Raw genomic sequence first — 13509 nt, 5'->3', positions numbered from 1 at the left:
TGAACAAAAGTGCAATAACATTTGGTTTGCAAACACTTTAAACAAATAAGGTGCTTTTTTACAGCAGTATTCCTTTTATATAGTAGCAGTTAAAATATTTCTTGTAAATCTCATTAAAAAATGTAATCAAATTAAATATAAAACCAAAGCTATTTGCCACTGCCAGGGCATTAACGTTTTTATAGAAGATATTTTATAGCTTGTTACAGAAAAACAAGTTATGCTCGGAGTCCAGAACCTCGATCATAACATTATAACAGGCATCTTCCAATTAGAGATCTACACTCCCGTGGGACCCAGCGCAACAGAGTGCAGCGCGGGACAACACTTGATGGGCGAGTTTGGGTGCGGGCGGGTAGAGATTTGTGTGTGCGGGATGTGGGAGAATAAGGGTGTACTCACACTAGGCGTTTTGAACCGTGCCGAGCGCGTTTGACCCCCAAAGCCTGGTTTGTTTGACTAGTGTGAGCGCTCCGTGCCGCGCTCGGGCGCGGTTCGTTTAGCCGGCCCTGGCTCGGTTGGAAGAGGTGGGACAGGGGACGGTTCGGTTGGGCTCGGGTGCGGTACGCATGCAGTGTGAGCGCTAACCGTACCGGAGCATGGATCAAATACTGTTTTGTGTGCGCTGCTGTCATCATTACGACCGCAAACATATACTATTACTACTACTACACTACACTTTTCAATTTAATTCAATCAAGTATATTTAGGTTTATAATGGCTATGGTTCTCACCTTATTGATGAACAGGAAATGTAGTTTGCGAGTAAAGCTGCAAATTATTTAATTAACTCGGCTGCATCTGAGTAAAGAACTATATTATTAAAAAACTGCGTTAATGCGCGATAAAATAATTGTCGGCATGAATCAATTAATGCGTTAACGCGATAATAACTTTAACGTTAAAAGTTAACGTTAACTTTTAAGCGATAATAATAATGTTAATTTGCCCAGCCCTAAAAAATATGTATTTTAATGTTTTTATCTGTGCAATCTCTTGCCCCATACACTCTCATTGTAAGTCTATTACTGTAAATAGGCCTACACTTTTTTCTAAACTAAGATATTAGTTACAATTATTTTCTGTGACAATTTTAAGTTTTTATCACAAGTACACTTAAAGAATATTTTATAGTGTTGTATATTCAATTTTAGTCTTTTTTTTTTTTTTTAAGTTGTATAAAGTGATAGTAGTATAATGTCTGATGAATCCGTATCTGCCATGCAGTGTCCTAATATGATGATGATTTGACAATTTGCCGCTGAGGTTGAGTTGTATTTACCACAGTATATTTTTAAATAACACTCCTTTAATTTGGTCCATTTAGTTCCTTACATTTCTTCTTGTCTTTATTGCAGGATTGCGGCATTTTGGCAAAGCCGAGGCGACCTCAGAAGAGGTGGTGGCCTACCTGGAGAGAACATACTGTGGGAGAATTTCAGTGGAAACCACTCAGCTCCAGAGCTTGCAGGAAAGAGAGTGGTTTGCAGACCGATTTGAGGAACTCAAGAAAGAGGCGTTTTCGACAGAGGAGAGGAGACAGCTGGCTAAACTGATGCTTGAATCACAGGTAACACAGCAGTTTGCATTTAGTCACTTTTATTTTGAATGCCTCAGGATGCCTGTTACACTTTGAATAGCATGTAAATCATTACACTCTTGATTCCACTGGCATCAGCAAATGTACGTCTCTTGTGTTCTCTTTTAAAAAGGAATTTGACCACTTTTTAGCCACCAAGTTTGCCACTGTCAAACGATATGGAGGTGAGGGAGCAGAGAGCATGATGGGATTTTTCTGCGAGCTGTTCCGCTCTTCGGCGTACAGTGGAGTGACAGACATGGTCATGGGAATGCCTCACCGCGGACGTCTCAACCTGCTTACCGGACTACTGCAGTTCCCTCCAGAGGTTGATTCTTATTTCTTCTGGCTATATTTTCTGTATGTAGATTACAGTTTAAAGCATGTCTAGACAGCCTGCTGCTGTAACATATTAAGTCCGATATATACAGTCTACAGATGGAGAACACATTGAAAATGTGGGTATTTAATCCTGGAGATAAACCGTTTTAGTATATTAAAACAATGTGTTTTTATATACTAAAGGTAGCATTTAAAGGTGCTTTAGTTAAAGGGATAGTTCACCCAAAAATGAAAATTCTGTCATTAATTACTCGCCCTCATGTTGTTCCAAACCTGTAAGACCTTCGTTCATCTTTGGAACAAAAATTAACATATTTTTGATGAAATCCGAGAGCTTTCTGACCCTGCATAGACAGCAACGCAGCTACCACATTCAAGGCCCAGAAAGGTAGTAAGGACATCATTAAAATAGTACATGTGACATCAGTGGTTCAACCGTAATGTTATGAAGCTACGAGAATACTTTTGTGCTCAAAGAAAACAATAATAATGACTTTATTCATCAATTTCTTCTCTTCCATGTCAGTCTTCGATGTGCGTTCACGAGAGTTGTAGCTTCATAAAATTAAGGTTGAACCTCTGATGTCACATGGACTAATTTAACAATGTTCTTACTACCTTTCTAAAGCCCTCGAATTTCATCAGAAATATCTTAATTTGTGTTCCGAAGATAAACGAAGGTCTTACGGGTTTGGAACGACGTGAGGGTGAGTAATTAATGACAAATTTCATTTTTCGACACTGAAAGTCTAGTGGTTTGCACAATGACATATAATGCAATTGCATCTCTGGTGACTTGAGTTCAAGTCCTTTGCCAATCCTGTTGCCAACTCTCCACCCACGCTTTCCTGTCATCCTCTACAGTACTGTCTGCTAAAATAGCTTGAAAAAAATAAATTCTACACCAATGAAGTCACAATAATTACTCAGTGGCACATATCAATTTAAAATTCATGTAAATGTTATGCTGGTAAACTTATGTTTGTAATGGAAACATACTATATTAATTATTTTCACTACTGATCTTATTTTGTTAATTTGTTGTATGTGATGACTCTTAAAGGGATAGTTCACACAAAAATGTAAATTCTCTCATTATTTACTCAAACCTGTATGAATTTCTTACTTCTGTGGAACATAAAAGAAGATAGTAGCCAAACAGTTTTGGTTACCATTGACTTCCATTATATGGACAAAAAAACTCTGTGACATTTCTCAAAATATCTTCTTTTATGTTATAAAGAAAGTCCTAGAGGTTTGGAACGACATGAGGGGGAGTAAATGATAACAGAATTTACATTTTTGCGTGATTTTTCCCTTTAAAATTGTGCTTGCATGCACACCTTCGGTTTGGAATCGATTCCTTGTTTTTCTTCCTTGTCAGTCATGTTTATGCCATCTTGGTTTAATTCCTCACTCATTGTTTCTTCTTCACATCTAATCCTCTGAGTCACAATCTCCACCTCCTCATTCCACATAAATAGACTTATTCTTCAAGAAATGACAGTTTATTTTGTAACGGCAAGTTTTGGGAGAACATTATAATTGAGACATTGCCTGCAGCCATTATTAAGCTTTTGACGAGCCAAATACTTCTTCATTTCTCGCTCTCAGCTCATGTTCCGTAAGATGAGGGGTCTCAGCGAGTTTCCGGAGAACTCTCCCTCAATTGGAGACGTGCTGTCTCATTTGACCTCCACGGTGGAGCTGGACTTTGGGGCGGGACACCCTCTCCATGTCACTATGCTGCCTAACCCCTCCCACCTGGAGGCCATCAACCCCGTGACGCAAGGAAAGACTCGTGGCCGTCAGCAAGTCAAACAGGACGGCGATTACTCCACTGACCCTAATGCACGACCAGGAGACAAAGTCATCTGCCTGCAGGTCCCGAGCAGAGATCAATCAATCAATTTTAGGATGTCTTGTTTTAGTTATGTTTTAGCTTCCGGATTAGGAAATTCACTAGCTATAACATTATACACCATGCTAATATATAGTAGTTGTGGTAATGTTATAACATTACAGTTCTTTATCTGTTATGTACAGGTTCACGGCGATGCTTCGTTTTCAGGCCAAGGCATAGTAACCGAGAACTTCACCCTGTCAAATCTCCCCCATTTTAGAGTAGGTGGAAGCATCCACCTCATCGTGAACAATCAAGTGGGCTACACCACTCCCTCAGAGAGGGGCCGATCATCTCTGTACTGTAGTGATGTTGGTATGTATTTGTCAGGGGTGTGATTGATTTATATTTTTATTTTTTATTTTTTTTCCACTGTACATAGATTTCCATATTTTCCAACCTGAGATGTATGACTTAAGATTGGCCTGTCGTGGTTGTTTCTTAATTGTCTCGTTGTGGTTATTTAAACTGAATCCAATTATTTGAGATAAATTAAATAATTGTGCAGGCTACATTTCAATCACATTTTGCAATCCTAATAATAGGAAATTATATTGTGGTTATATTATAATATAAATTCACCCAACAATGGAAAATGTGACCGCACCTTGAAAGGTCTTTCTGCAGTTTTAAATAATAGTTTGATAAAAATAATTTAAAAGCAAATAAATTAAGACGGCCGGTAATATTAGGATTGTAATTTTATTGATGTTCATTAAAATAAAAGTATTATTATTATTATTATTATTATTAATAATAATAATAGTAATATTTTTATGGCAATACAGTAGTATTAGTGCAATAATGATATTTCTTTCATTTAATTAAGAAAATTAAATGTATTATTATTAATAATTTAATTTATATACGTAGTATAAATTGTAAAAACATGATATAGTTCAGCCATAATATTTCTTGCCATGAAAATAGCCACAGAAGCTGGAATGGCATTTATTTATATACGTTGTTATTATTATTATTATTATTGTTATTATTATTTATAATTTATAGAATAATATAGAAGTTTTAGTTTAGTTTTTATCTTGTATATTTTAATAGTTTTTATATTTTATGTTTTTATTTTAATTTTAGTTAAACAAATTTGCAATTTTGTGTTTTTGTCATTTTTATTAGGTATTTTTTATTTCTATATAGTTTTTTTTGTTTTAATTTCATTTTCAGTTGTTTTAGTACATCATATTAAACTAAATAAAAATTTGAAATGTTTACCTGGAAACTAGCTGAAGAAAAATAACATTTAAAAACTAAACAACATTTTTGCAATTCTGTTTGTTGCTGTTCAGGTAAAATGGTGGGATGTGCAATAATCCATGTGAATGGCGATGACGCTGAGGAGGTCCTCAGGGCGACCCGGCTGGCCGTGGAATACCAGCGACGTTTCAGAAAAGACGTTATTATAGACCTGCTTTGTTACCGCCAGTGGGGGCACAATGAGCTGGACGAGCCCTTTTTCACAAACCCCGCAATGTATACAATTATTCGGTGGGTACCTCTAACGGTCACGGTTTGGGAAATTCACATTTCTTTTCCAAATTCATTTAATTTTCCTCTTTTCATTGCCATTCTAGGTCGAGAAAAAGTATCCCTGATTCGTATGCCGACCAGCTCGTCGCTGAGGGTCTGATGACAGAGGAAGAGCGTGGTCAGATCAAGACCACCTACTACGCTATGCTCAACGACCGGCTGAACAACATGACCCTCTACAGCCCTCCGCCCACCAACCTCCAGGGGCGCTGGGGAGACCTGGTGGAGCCCCAGAATAGAGTCTCGTTCTGGGACACAGGTGTAGCGCTGCCCCTGCTGCAGTTCGTAGGAGCCAAATCAGTAGACATACCTGAGGAGATACAACTGCACAGTCATCTGAGAAAGACACACGTGCAGGTATTGAAAGAACATCTTGCTTGATCTTTTATGGCATTTTGTAAAAAAAAAAAAAAAAGCAATATGACAGTTGAGAGGTTTAACGTTTATGCATGTATCATGTAACAGTAGGAATATCTGTAACAATATATATGAACGGCTCTTCAAAAATAAGTTTCTCAGTAAAGAATCGATGCAGTCTATTTGATTTGAACAAACCTAAACAAATGTTTTGTTTTGTCACAGGCACGCCTGCAGAAACTGGAAGAGGGCACAAAATTGGACTGGTCCACAGCAGAAGCCCTGGCGTTTGGCTCAATGCTATGCCAGGGTAAAGTGTTCATTTCTCCTTCCTTGCACTGTTAAAATGAACATTAACAGAATAATTTGTGCTTTCAGTGTATCTGTATACAGATTTTTCCCCTAATCATTGTTACCTTTAGGTTGTTCACTGGTTATTTTAAGATAATTTTGGACAATATTTATTGTGAAAAATAATGCATTTTATAGGTTTAGAATTTATATTCCTTATATAACAGATGATTTATTTAACTGTACTCTATTAGAAAGGATTCTTTGTCAGCTTAATACAAACTAAATATTTTCCACATAATATTTTAATCATTTCGAACTCATTGTTCTTGAGTTTAATGATAATATAAAAGTCAATAATTTTTTGCAAATGTACTGTGTACAGTTTCTACCTTTTTAAACTTTTTAAATGAATTATACACTAACGTTCAAAAGTTTGTGGTCGGCTTAAAGATGTATCTTATGTGAACCATAATGAACCATCTTATGCTGTATTTATTTGATTCATGTATATAATAATATTCTGAAATATTATTGCAAAGCTGAATTTTCAGCATCATTATTCCAGTCTTCAGTGTCACATGACCCTCCAGAAATCATTCTAATATGCTTAAGAAACATTTCTTATAATTATCAGTGTTAAAAACAGTTGTTCTGCTTAATATTTTGATGGATGAATAAAAAGTTCAAAAGAACAGCATTTATTTGAAATCTCTTTTATAATAATGTAAAAGTCACTTTTATCCATTTAATGCATCCTCGTAGAATAATGTCTTTCAGAAAAAAACATCCTACTGACCCTAAACTTTGGATCATCAGTGTACATGAAAATATGTTAACATCAAAAAGTTTTAAAAACCTATTTTTATATGTATTTAATGCAGGATTTAATATCCGTATCAGTGGTCAGGATGTTGGCCGGGGTATGCCCCTGCTGCAGTTCGTAGGAGCCAAATCAGTAGACATACCTGAGGAGATACAACTGCACAGTCATCTGAGAAAGACACACGTGCAGGTATTGAAAGAACATCTTGCTTGATCTTTTATGGCATTTTGTAAAAAAAAAAAAAAAAGCAATATGACAGTTGAGAGGTTTAATGTTTATGCATGTATCATGTAACAGTAGGAATATCTGTAACAATATATATGAACGGCTCTTCAAAAATAAGTTTCTCAGTAAAGAATCGATGCAGTCTATTTGATTTGAACAAACCTAAACAAATGTTTTGTTTTGTCACAGGCACGCCTGCAGAAACTGGAAGAGGGCACAAAATTGGACTGGTCCACAGCAGAAGCCCTGGCGTTTGGCTCAATGCTATGCCAGGGTAAAGTGTTCATTTCTCCTTCCTTGCACTGTTAAAATGAACATTAACAGAATAATTTGTGCTTTCAGTGTATCTGTATACAGATTTTTCCCCTAATCATTGTTACCTTTAGGTTGTTCACTGGTTATTTTAAGATAATTTTGGACAATATTTATTGTGAAAAATAATGCATTTTATAGGTTTAGAATTTATATTCCTTATATAACAGATCATTTATTTAACTGTACTCTATTAGAAAGGATTCTTTGTCAGCTTAATACAAACTAAATATTTTCCACATAATATTTTAATCATTTCGAACTCATTGTTCTTGAGTTTAATGATAATATAAAAGTCAATAATTTTTTGCAAATGTACTGTGTACAGTTTCTACCTTTTTAAACTTTTTAAATGAATTATACACTAACGTTCAAAAGTTTGTGGTCGGCTTAAAGATGTATCTTATGTGAACCATAATGAACCATCTTATGCTGTATTTATTTGATTCATGTATATAATAATATTCTGAAATATTATTGCAAAGCTGAATTTTCAGCATCATTATTCCAGTCTTCAGTGTCACATGACCCTCCAGAAATCATTCTAATATGCTTAAGAAACATTTCTTATAATTATCAGTGTTAAAAACAGTTGTTCTGCTTAATATTTTGATGGATGAATAAAAAGTTCAAAAGAACAGCATTTATTTGAAATCTCTTTTATAATAATGTAAAAGTCACTTTTATCCATTTAATGCATCCTCGTAGAATAATGTCTTTCAGAAAAAAACATCCTACTGACCCTAAACTTTGGATCATCAGTGTACATGAAAATATGTTAACATCAAAAAGTTTTAAAAACCTATTTTTATATGTATTTAATGCAGGATTTAATATCCGTATCAGTGGTCAGGATGTTGGCCGGGGTACGTTCAGTCAGCGTCACGCTATGGTTGTGTGTCAGGAAACCAACGACATGTACATCCCCCTCAATCACATCAACTCTATCCAGAAAGGCCACTTGGAGGTGAGCCAAACCAGACACGGACACAACATGCACAGTGTACTGCAAACATGAGTTATGCATTGCTGCAATCATTTATCACTTTTTTAATATATGTTTTAACATTACATTTTAGATTATGCTGGTTGATGGAATGGAATGTGATAGCTTTGTATTGTAACTCAATACACCAGCTGCTCTTCATTCCTGAGCTGGGTGGCTTGCTGTTTCGATTCTTTAAGCCAGCACATTTTACTGCATATAATTATGTTGTGTGTGTGTGTGTGTGTTCTCGCAGGTGTGCAACAGTGCTCTTTCTGAGGAAGCTGTTCTGGGGTTTGAGTATGGAATGAGCATTGCTCAGCCTATACTGCTGCCCATCTGGGAGGCTCAGTTTGGAGATTTCTTCAACGGTGCCCAGATAATATTTGACACTTTCCTCTCTGGAGGTAAAAAAAAAAAAAAAGCAATCAAGTACTAAGGATCACAGTATAATTTGCACAACCTTTGGTCAAATGGATAATACATCTTTAGAGCCTAAATCCTGTTTTGTGGCTAAACTTCTTTAGGTGAGGCGAAATGGCTCCTGCAGAGTGGATTGGTCATCTTACTGCCACACGGATACGATGGAGCCGGACCAGAGCATTCGTCTTGCCGAATCGAGCGCTTCTTACAGGTGAGTTAAAGGGTTAGTTCACCCAAAAATGAAAATTAGTGATTAGTGACGAATGCGGAGAGAGAACAAAACAAAACGCCGGTCACAAATTAGAAGTACGAAGTACAAACCGAAGATTTGCAAAGTAAGAGCAAATATTTATAAACCAAGAGGAGACTGGTTTTGCTTAGCTAAAGTAAGGAAACTTTGCTTCCTTTGCTCCGATTAAACAAACTCGCGAGACTAGCATATCTCAGAGGCGCGCGCGCTGTGCATACGTCATACGCCTTCCGCTGGAACGGATCCGCGTATGATATATAACGGAAGTGAGAGAAAAGTGTTTATTACGTTTGAAATATGGATATTTTTCTTACAAAAACTCGTGGATTCGCTACAGGGGGCCTTTATTCATCCCCCGGAGCCGTCTGCGGCACGTTTTATTATGAATGCGTGAGCTTTATTTGACGACTTGTGGACTGTTCAACTGCAACACCCGCTGAGTGCCATTAAACAGCTTGAAAGATCAAAGACAATTTATAATATAACTCCGACTGAATTCATCTGAAAAAAGAACGTCATAAACACCTAGGATAGTTCGAGGGTAAGTAAAACACAAGCTAATTTTCATTTTTGGGTGAACTAACCCTTTAATGCAGGCTCTCTTACAGGAAAAGTACAGACTAAATCTTCTGCATAATAATTGCATAATTGCACTCTCTTCGTCCTGCAGCTCTGTGACAGTAAAGAGGAAGGTGTGGACGGTGACACGGTGAACATGGGAGTGGTCAATCCTACCCTACCAGCTCAGTACTTCCACCTTTTGCGGAGACAAATGATTAGAAACTTCAGGAAGCCGCTGATCGTGGCCTCTCCGAAGACTCTGCTGCGCTTTTCTGTGCGTTAAAGATATGAATATCATTTATATGATTTTGTTGTTGTTGTTGTTTTAATAAGGAATATTCACCTCTTTTTTGCACTAGGGGGCAGTGTCAAGCTTGGCTGATATGGGACCAGGAACTTCCTTTAAGCCTGTCATTGGTGATACTTCTGTAAACCATGCAAGGTATCTTCATTCAGTCACTTTTTTAAAACACGTGCCTTATGCTCACCGTTTATTTGATGAAAAATAGAGTAATATTGTGAAATATTATTGTCAATTAAAATATCTATTTGTTTATTTGAGCATATTTTAAAATGTAATTTATTCCTGTGATGAAAAAGCTGAATTTGTAGCATCGTTACTCCAGTCTGTTCAGTGTCACATGATCCTTCAGAAATCATTATAATATGCTGTTTTGCTGCTCAAGAAACATTTCTTATTATCAATTGTGCTGCTAATAAAACAGCATTTATTTGCAATAGGAATTTTTTTTGTAATAATGCAAACGTCTTTACTGTCACTTTAAATCATTTAAAGGGGGGGTACAATGCTGTTTCATGCATTCAGAGTTGTTTACACTGTTAAAGAGTTAGATTCTCATGCTAAGCATGGACAAAGTTTCAAAAAACAGATTGTTTTTGCGGGGCAGCAACGGAGTTTCACAAGTGTGTTTGTTGACGAACGTTTTATAAACAAGGTCCAGTTCGAAGCTGGATTTGCACATTGTTTGATACTGGAAGATGGAGCGGTCCCAGCTATAAAAGATCCCGGTCATGATTCAGAACTGCAGACAGTAAGTGAAACGGCATCAAATGTCTGTTTTGTTGGCATTCGGCGCCCAAGTGCTCGTCACTCTTTAGCTCCGCACACGGCGCGCCTCCAGGAGCTCGGCTTTTTCCTGAGAGAATCGTAAAGCGGTATCTTTATTTTATAAATATGATAAAACTAAAGACTTTTTGGAGATATGAAGGATGCAGTACTACTCTATAGGTACTCAAGATTAACATGAGATTGGGTGAAACTGTGTGTTATGCCCCCTTTAATGCATCCTTGCTGAATAAAAGTATTATTTTCTTTCCAAAAAAAAAAACGTATCTTTTGCTCTTGTCTTGCAGTGTGCAGCAGATTCTGTTTTGCTCAGGTAAACATTACTACGCCCTGCTGAAACATAGAGAGACGTTACCAGAGGCAGAAAAAAACACAGCGCTGATCAGGGTGGAGGAACTGTGTCCTTTCCCCACAGAAGCCTTGCAACAGGAGCTAAATAAATACACAAACGCCAAAGGTGAGTTGCTCATATAAGCATCTTTTATTCATGGAACAGTCTATTCATTGTCTTAATTAGCATGTGTTTCTTTGGTTCAGTGGCAGTTGCTCTGTGAGGGGCCTTTGTAAGGAATTGTAAATGTGTTCCCAATGCAGAGGTGCTTCGAAAATGTTAATGTTCATAAACTACACACTACACAGATGAAAAAGTAAATACAAAATTATATATGTTTTTCGTTATTTAATGAAATATAATTATTTAAAAATAGTTGAATCTGATTAATACAAATACAGTTTTACCTGATATTTATGTTTATTATACACACAATAACATTCAAAAATGTGGTGTCGGATTAAAAAAAAAAAAAAGTCTCTTATGCTCACAAAGGCTGCATTTATTTGAAGTATTTCAAAAATGAAGTAAAAGCTAATTTACAGTTTAAAATAACTCTTTTCTATTTGAATATATTTTAACATGTAATTTATTCATGTAGTGGCAAAGCTGAATTTTAAGCAGCTCCTAATTCTTTTAGAAATATGCAGATTTTGTGCTCAGGAAACATTTTCTTATTATCGATGTTGAAAACAGTTTAATATACAGACAACAGGCTTGAACTGCTTAATATTATTGTGCAAACTGATATATATTTGTTTTTTCTTGATGAATAGAAAATTAAAAGAACATGAAAAATCTTTCGAAACGTTAAAAATGTCTTTTAATATCACTTTTAATCTATTTAATGCATCTTTGATAAATAAAAATACTAATTTATTTGTAAAAAATCTGACTGACTTTTTTTTTACCCAAACCTTTGAACAGTTTTGTATATTTATTTCCTGTTACAGTGTTGTGTTACTAGTTGTGAACATGCAAATAGCAAACACTATTGGAAACAAATGTATTTATTATATTATATCACATTATATATTTTCCTTTTCCATTACAGAGTTTATCTGGAGTCAAGAGGAGCCACAGAACATGGGCTGCTGGTCATTTGTATCACCCAGATTTGAAAAACAGTTAGCCTGCAAGGTCAGGTTCACCACTTCAGCTAATAGAGGGCCTCTTAGCTTAAAATCACGACATTCGTCAAATTAACACTGATTTATTGCAAAATGATTGATGCTGATCTCGTCATTTGTTTCCTCAGTTGAGATCAGTCAGCAGACCAGCATTACCCGCTCCTGCCGTGGGCATCGGTACTCTCCACCATCAGCAGCATGAAGCCATCCTGACCGCGTCTTTCTCCTGAAACCACGCAACCATCAACTTCAAGAAATTATCGTCTTATTGTAGCAAACAATCTATGACTGGTACACTGACAACAAACGCCGAGCTCTGTTTGTAGCCTGAGTGCTAAACAGAGGCATATTGCAGGTTTGACTGTTTAATGCGTCCCTTTATTAGGTACAAGGGAACATCTGTTGGCTGAATATTTCTTACTGACATCTAAATCAGTTTATCAATATATCATAATTGATATTTCAAAGTAATATTTGGCACAAAAAAAAAAATTTATTGTATAGAAGTAATGTAGAAAACGTTTTCGAAGCACTTTTAAATGAAATTTGATATACGTGCAGAGGGCGGAAGACTGAATGGAGGCAAAGAAGAGAATATAAATAATTATCGTTGTGGCGATGACATGAATATTGTGTTGTGAACTGGTAGTGGCTCACGATCAAATCATTGGTGCATTAAATGTGTGCATGTGAATTAAGGGATGCTTGGAATCAACTCTTTCCAGATGAATGTAGAATCAGTGGGAAATAACAACAAAGAATCGATTGTTACGTGTTTACGAAGTGAAAGATTTAATTGAAAACAACTGACAATAGAGCTGAAAACGACGAGCTCGAGCGTTGTACGCAAAGTTGCCTGTGAATGTTTACCCATGATAAACCCATCCAATCCAATTTATAATGGTGAATTATATGAATTGTTTTCAGTAGTCACAGTGTTGTGTGGATGTAACTGAATTTGTACTTGAATACTTATTCTGGAGATAAAAAATCAAATAAATAGTAATGAAAAAAAAAGTTGATAATTTACCATTAACATATTCATCATGCAAAGCAAAATATTAATAATTAAACCTGTTTGTCTGTCGTTTCGTATATTCATTCTTAATCAATCAATTCAAATGAATTACAATTCATGTTTCTTTTAGACATTTGTGAAAAAATTATAACCTTGAAAAGTGTAACTGAATTTGTACTTGAATACTTATTCTGGAGATAAAAAATCAAATAAATAGTAATGAAAAAAAAAGTTGATAATTTACCATTAACATATTCATCATGCAAAGCAAAATATTAATAATTAAACCTGTTTGTCTGTCGTTTCGTATATTCATTCTTAATCAATCAATCAATTCAAATGAA

The 13509-nt window shown here is 35.8% G+C and overlaps 1 protein-coding gene across 1 annotated transcript in view; it reads left to right on the top strand.

The window, feature by feature from the left end:
* The window catches only part of LOC107673284 (probable 2-oxoglutarate dehydrogenase E1 component DHKTD1, mitochondrial), a 15898-nt gene extending 2943 nt beyond the window's left edge, over window positions 1–12955 (top strand). Inside the window, exons 3-17 of the mRNA XM_016466815.1 lie at window positions 1359–1570; window positions 1713–1907; window positions 3536–3805; window positions 3968–4139; window positions 5129–5327; window positions 5414–5726; window positions 5952–6036; window positions 8208–8347; window positions 8622–8772; window positions 8893–8999; window positions 9709–9873; window positions 9959–10041; window positions 10974–11143; window positions 12072–12157; window positions 12276–12955. Coding sequence (XP_016322301.1) covers window positions 1359–1570; window positions 1713–1907; window positions 3536–3805; window positions 3968–4139; window positions 5129–5327; window positions 5414–5726; window positions 5952–6036; window positions 8208–8347; window positions 8622–8772; window positions 8893–8999; window positions 9709–9873; window positions 9959–10041; window positions 10974–11143; window positions 12072–12157; window positions 12276–12377 — 2450 coding nt within the window. The 3' untranslated portion in view covers window positions 12378–12955. The remainder of the gene's footprint in view (window positions 1–1358; window positions 1571–1712; window positions 1908–3535; window positions 3806–3967; window positions 4140–5128; window positions 5328–5413; window positions 5727–5951; window positions 6037–8207; window positions 8348–8621; window positions 8773–8892; window positions 9000–9708; window positions 9874–9958; window positions 10042–10973; window positions 11144–12071; window positions 12158–12275) is intronic.
* Window positions 12956–13509: the final 554 nt, after the last annotated feature.

This window comes from Sinocyclocheilus anshuiensis, unplaced genomic scaffold, assembly GCF_001515605.1.
Source record: "Sinocyclocheilus anshuiensis isolate Anshui unplaced genomic scaffold, SAMN03320099.WGS_v1.1 scaffold68, whole genome shotgun sequence".
Taxonomy (NCBI): domain Eukaryota; kingdom Metazoa; phylum Chordata; class Actinopteri; order Cypriniformes; family Cyprinidae; genus Sinocyclocheilus; species Sinocyclocheilus anshuiensis.
The sequence above is the reverse complement of the archived record's forward strand: the minus strand, read 5'-3'. Positions and strand labels throughout refer to the sequence as shown.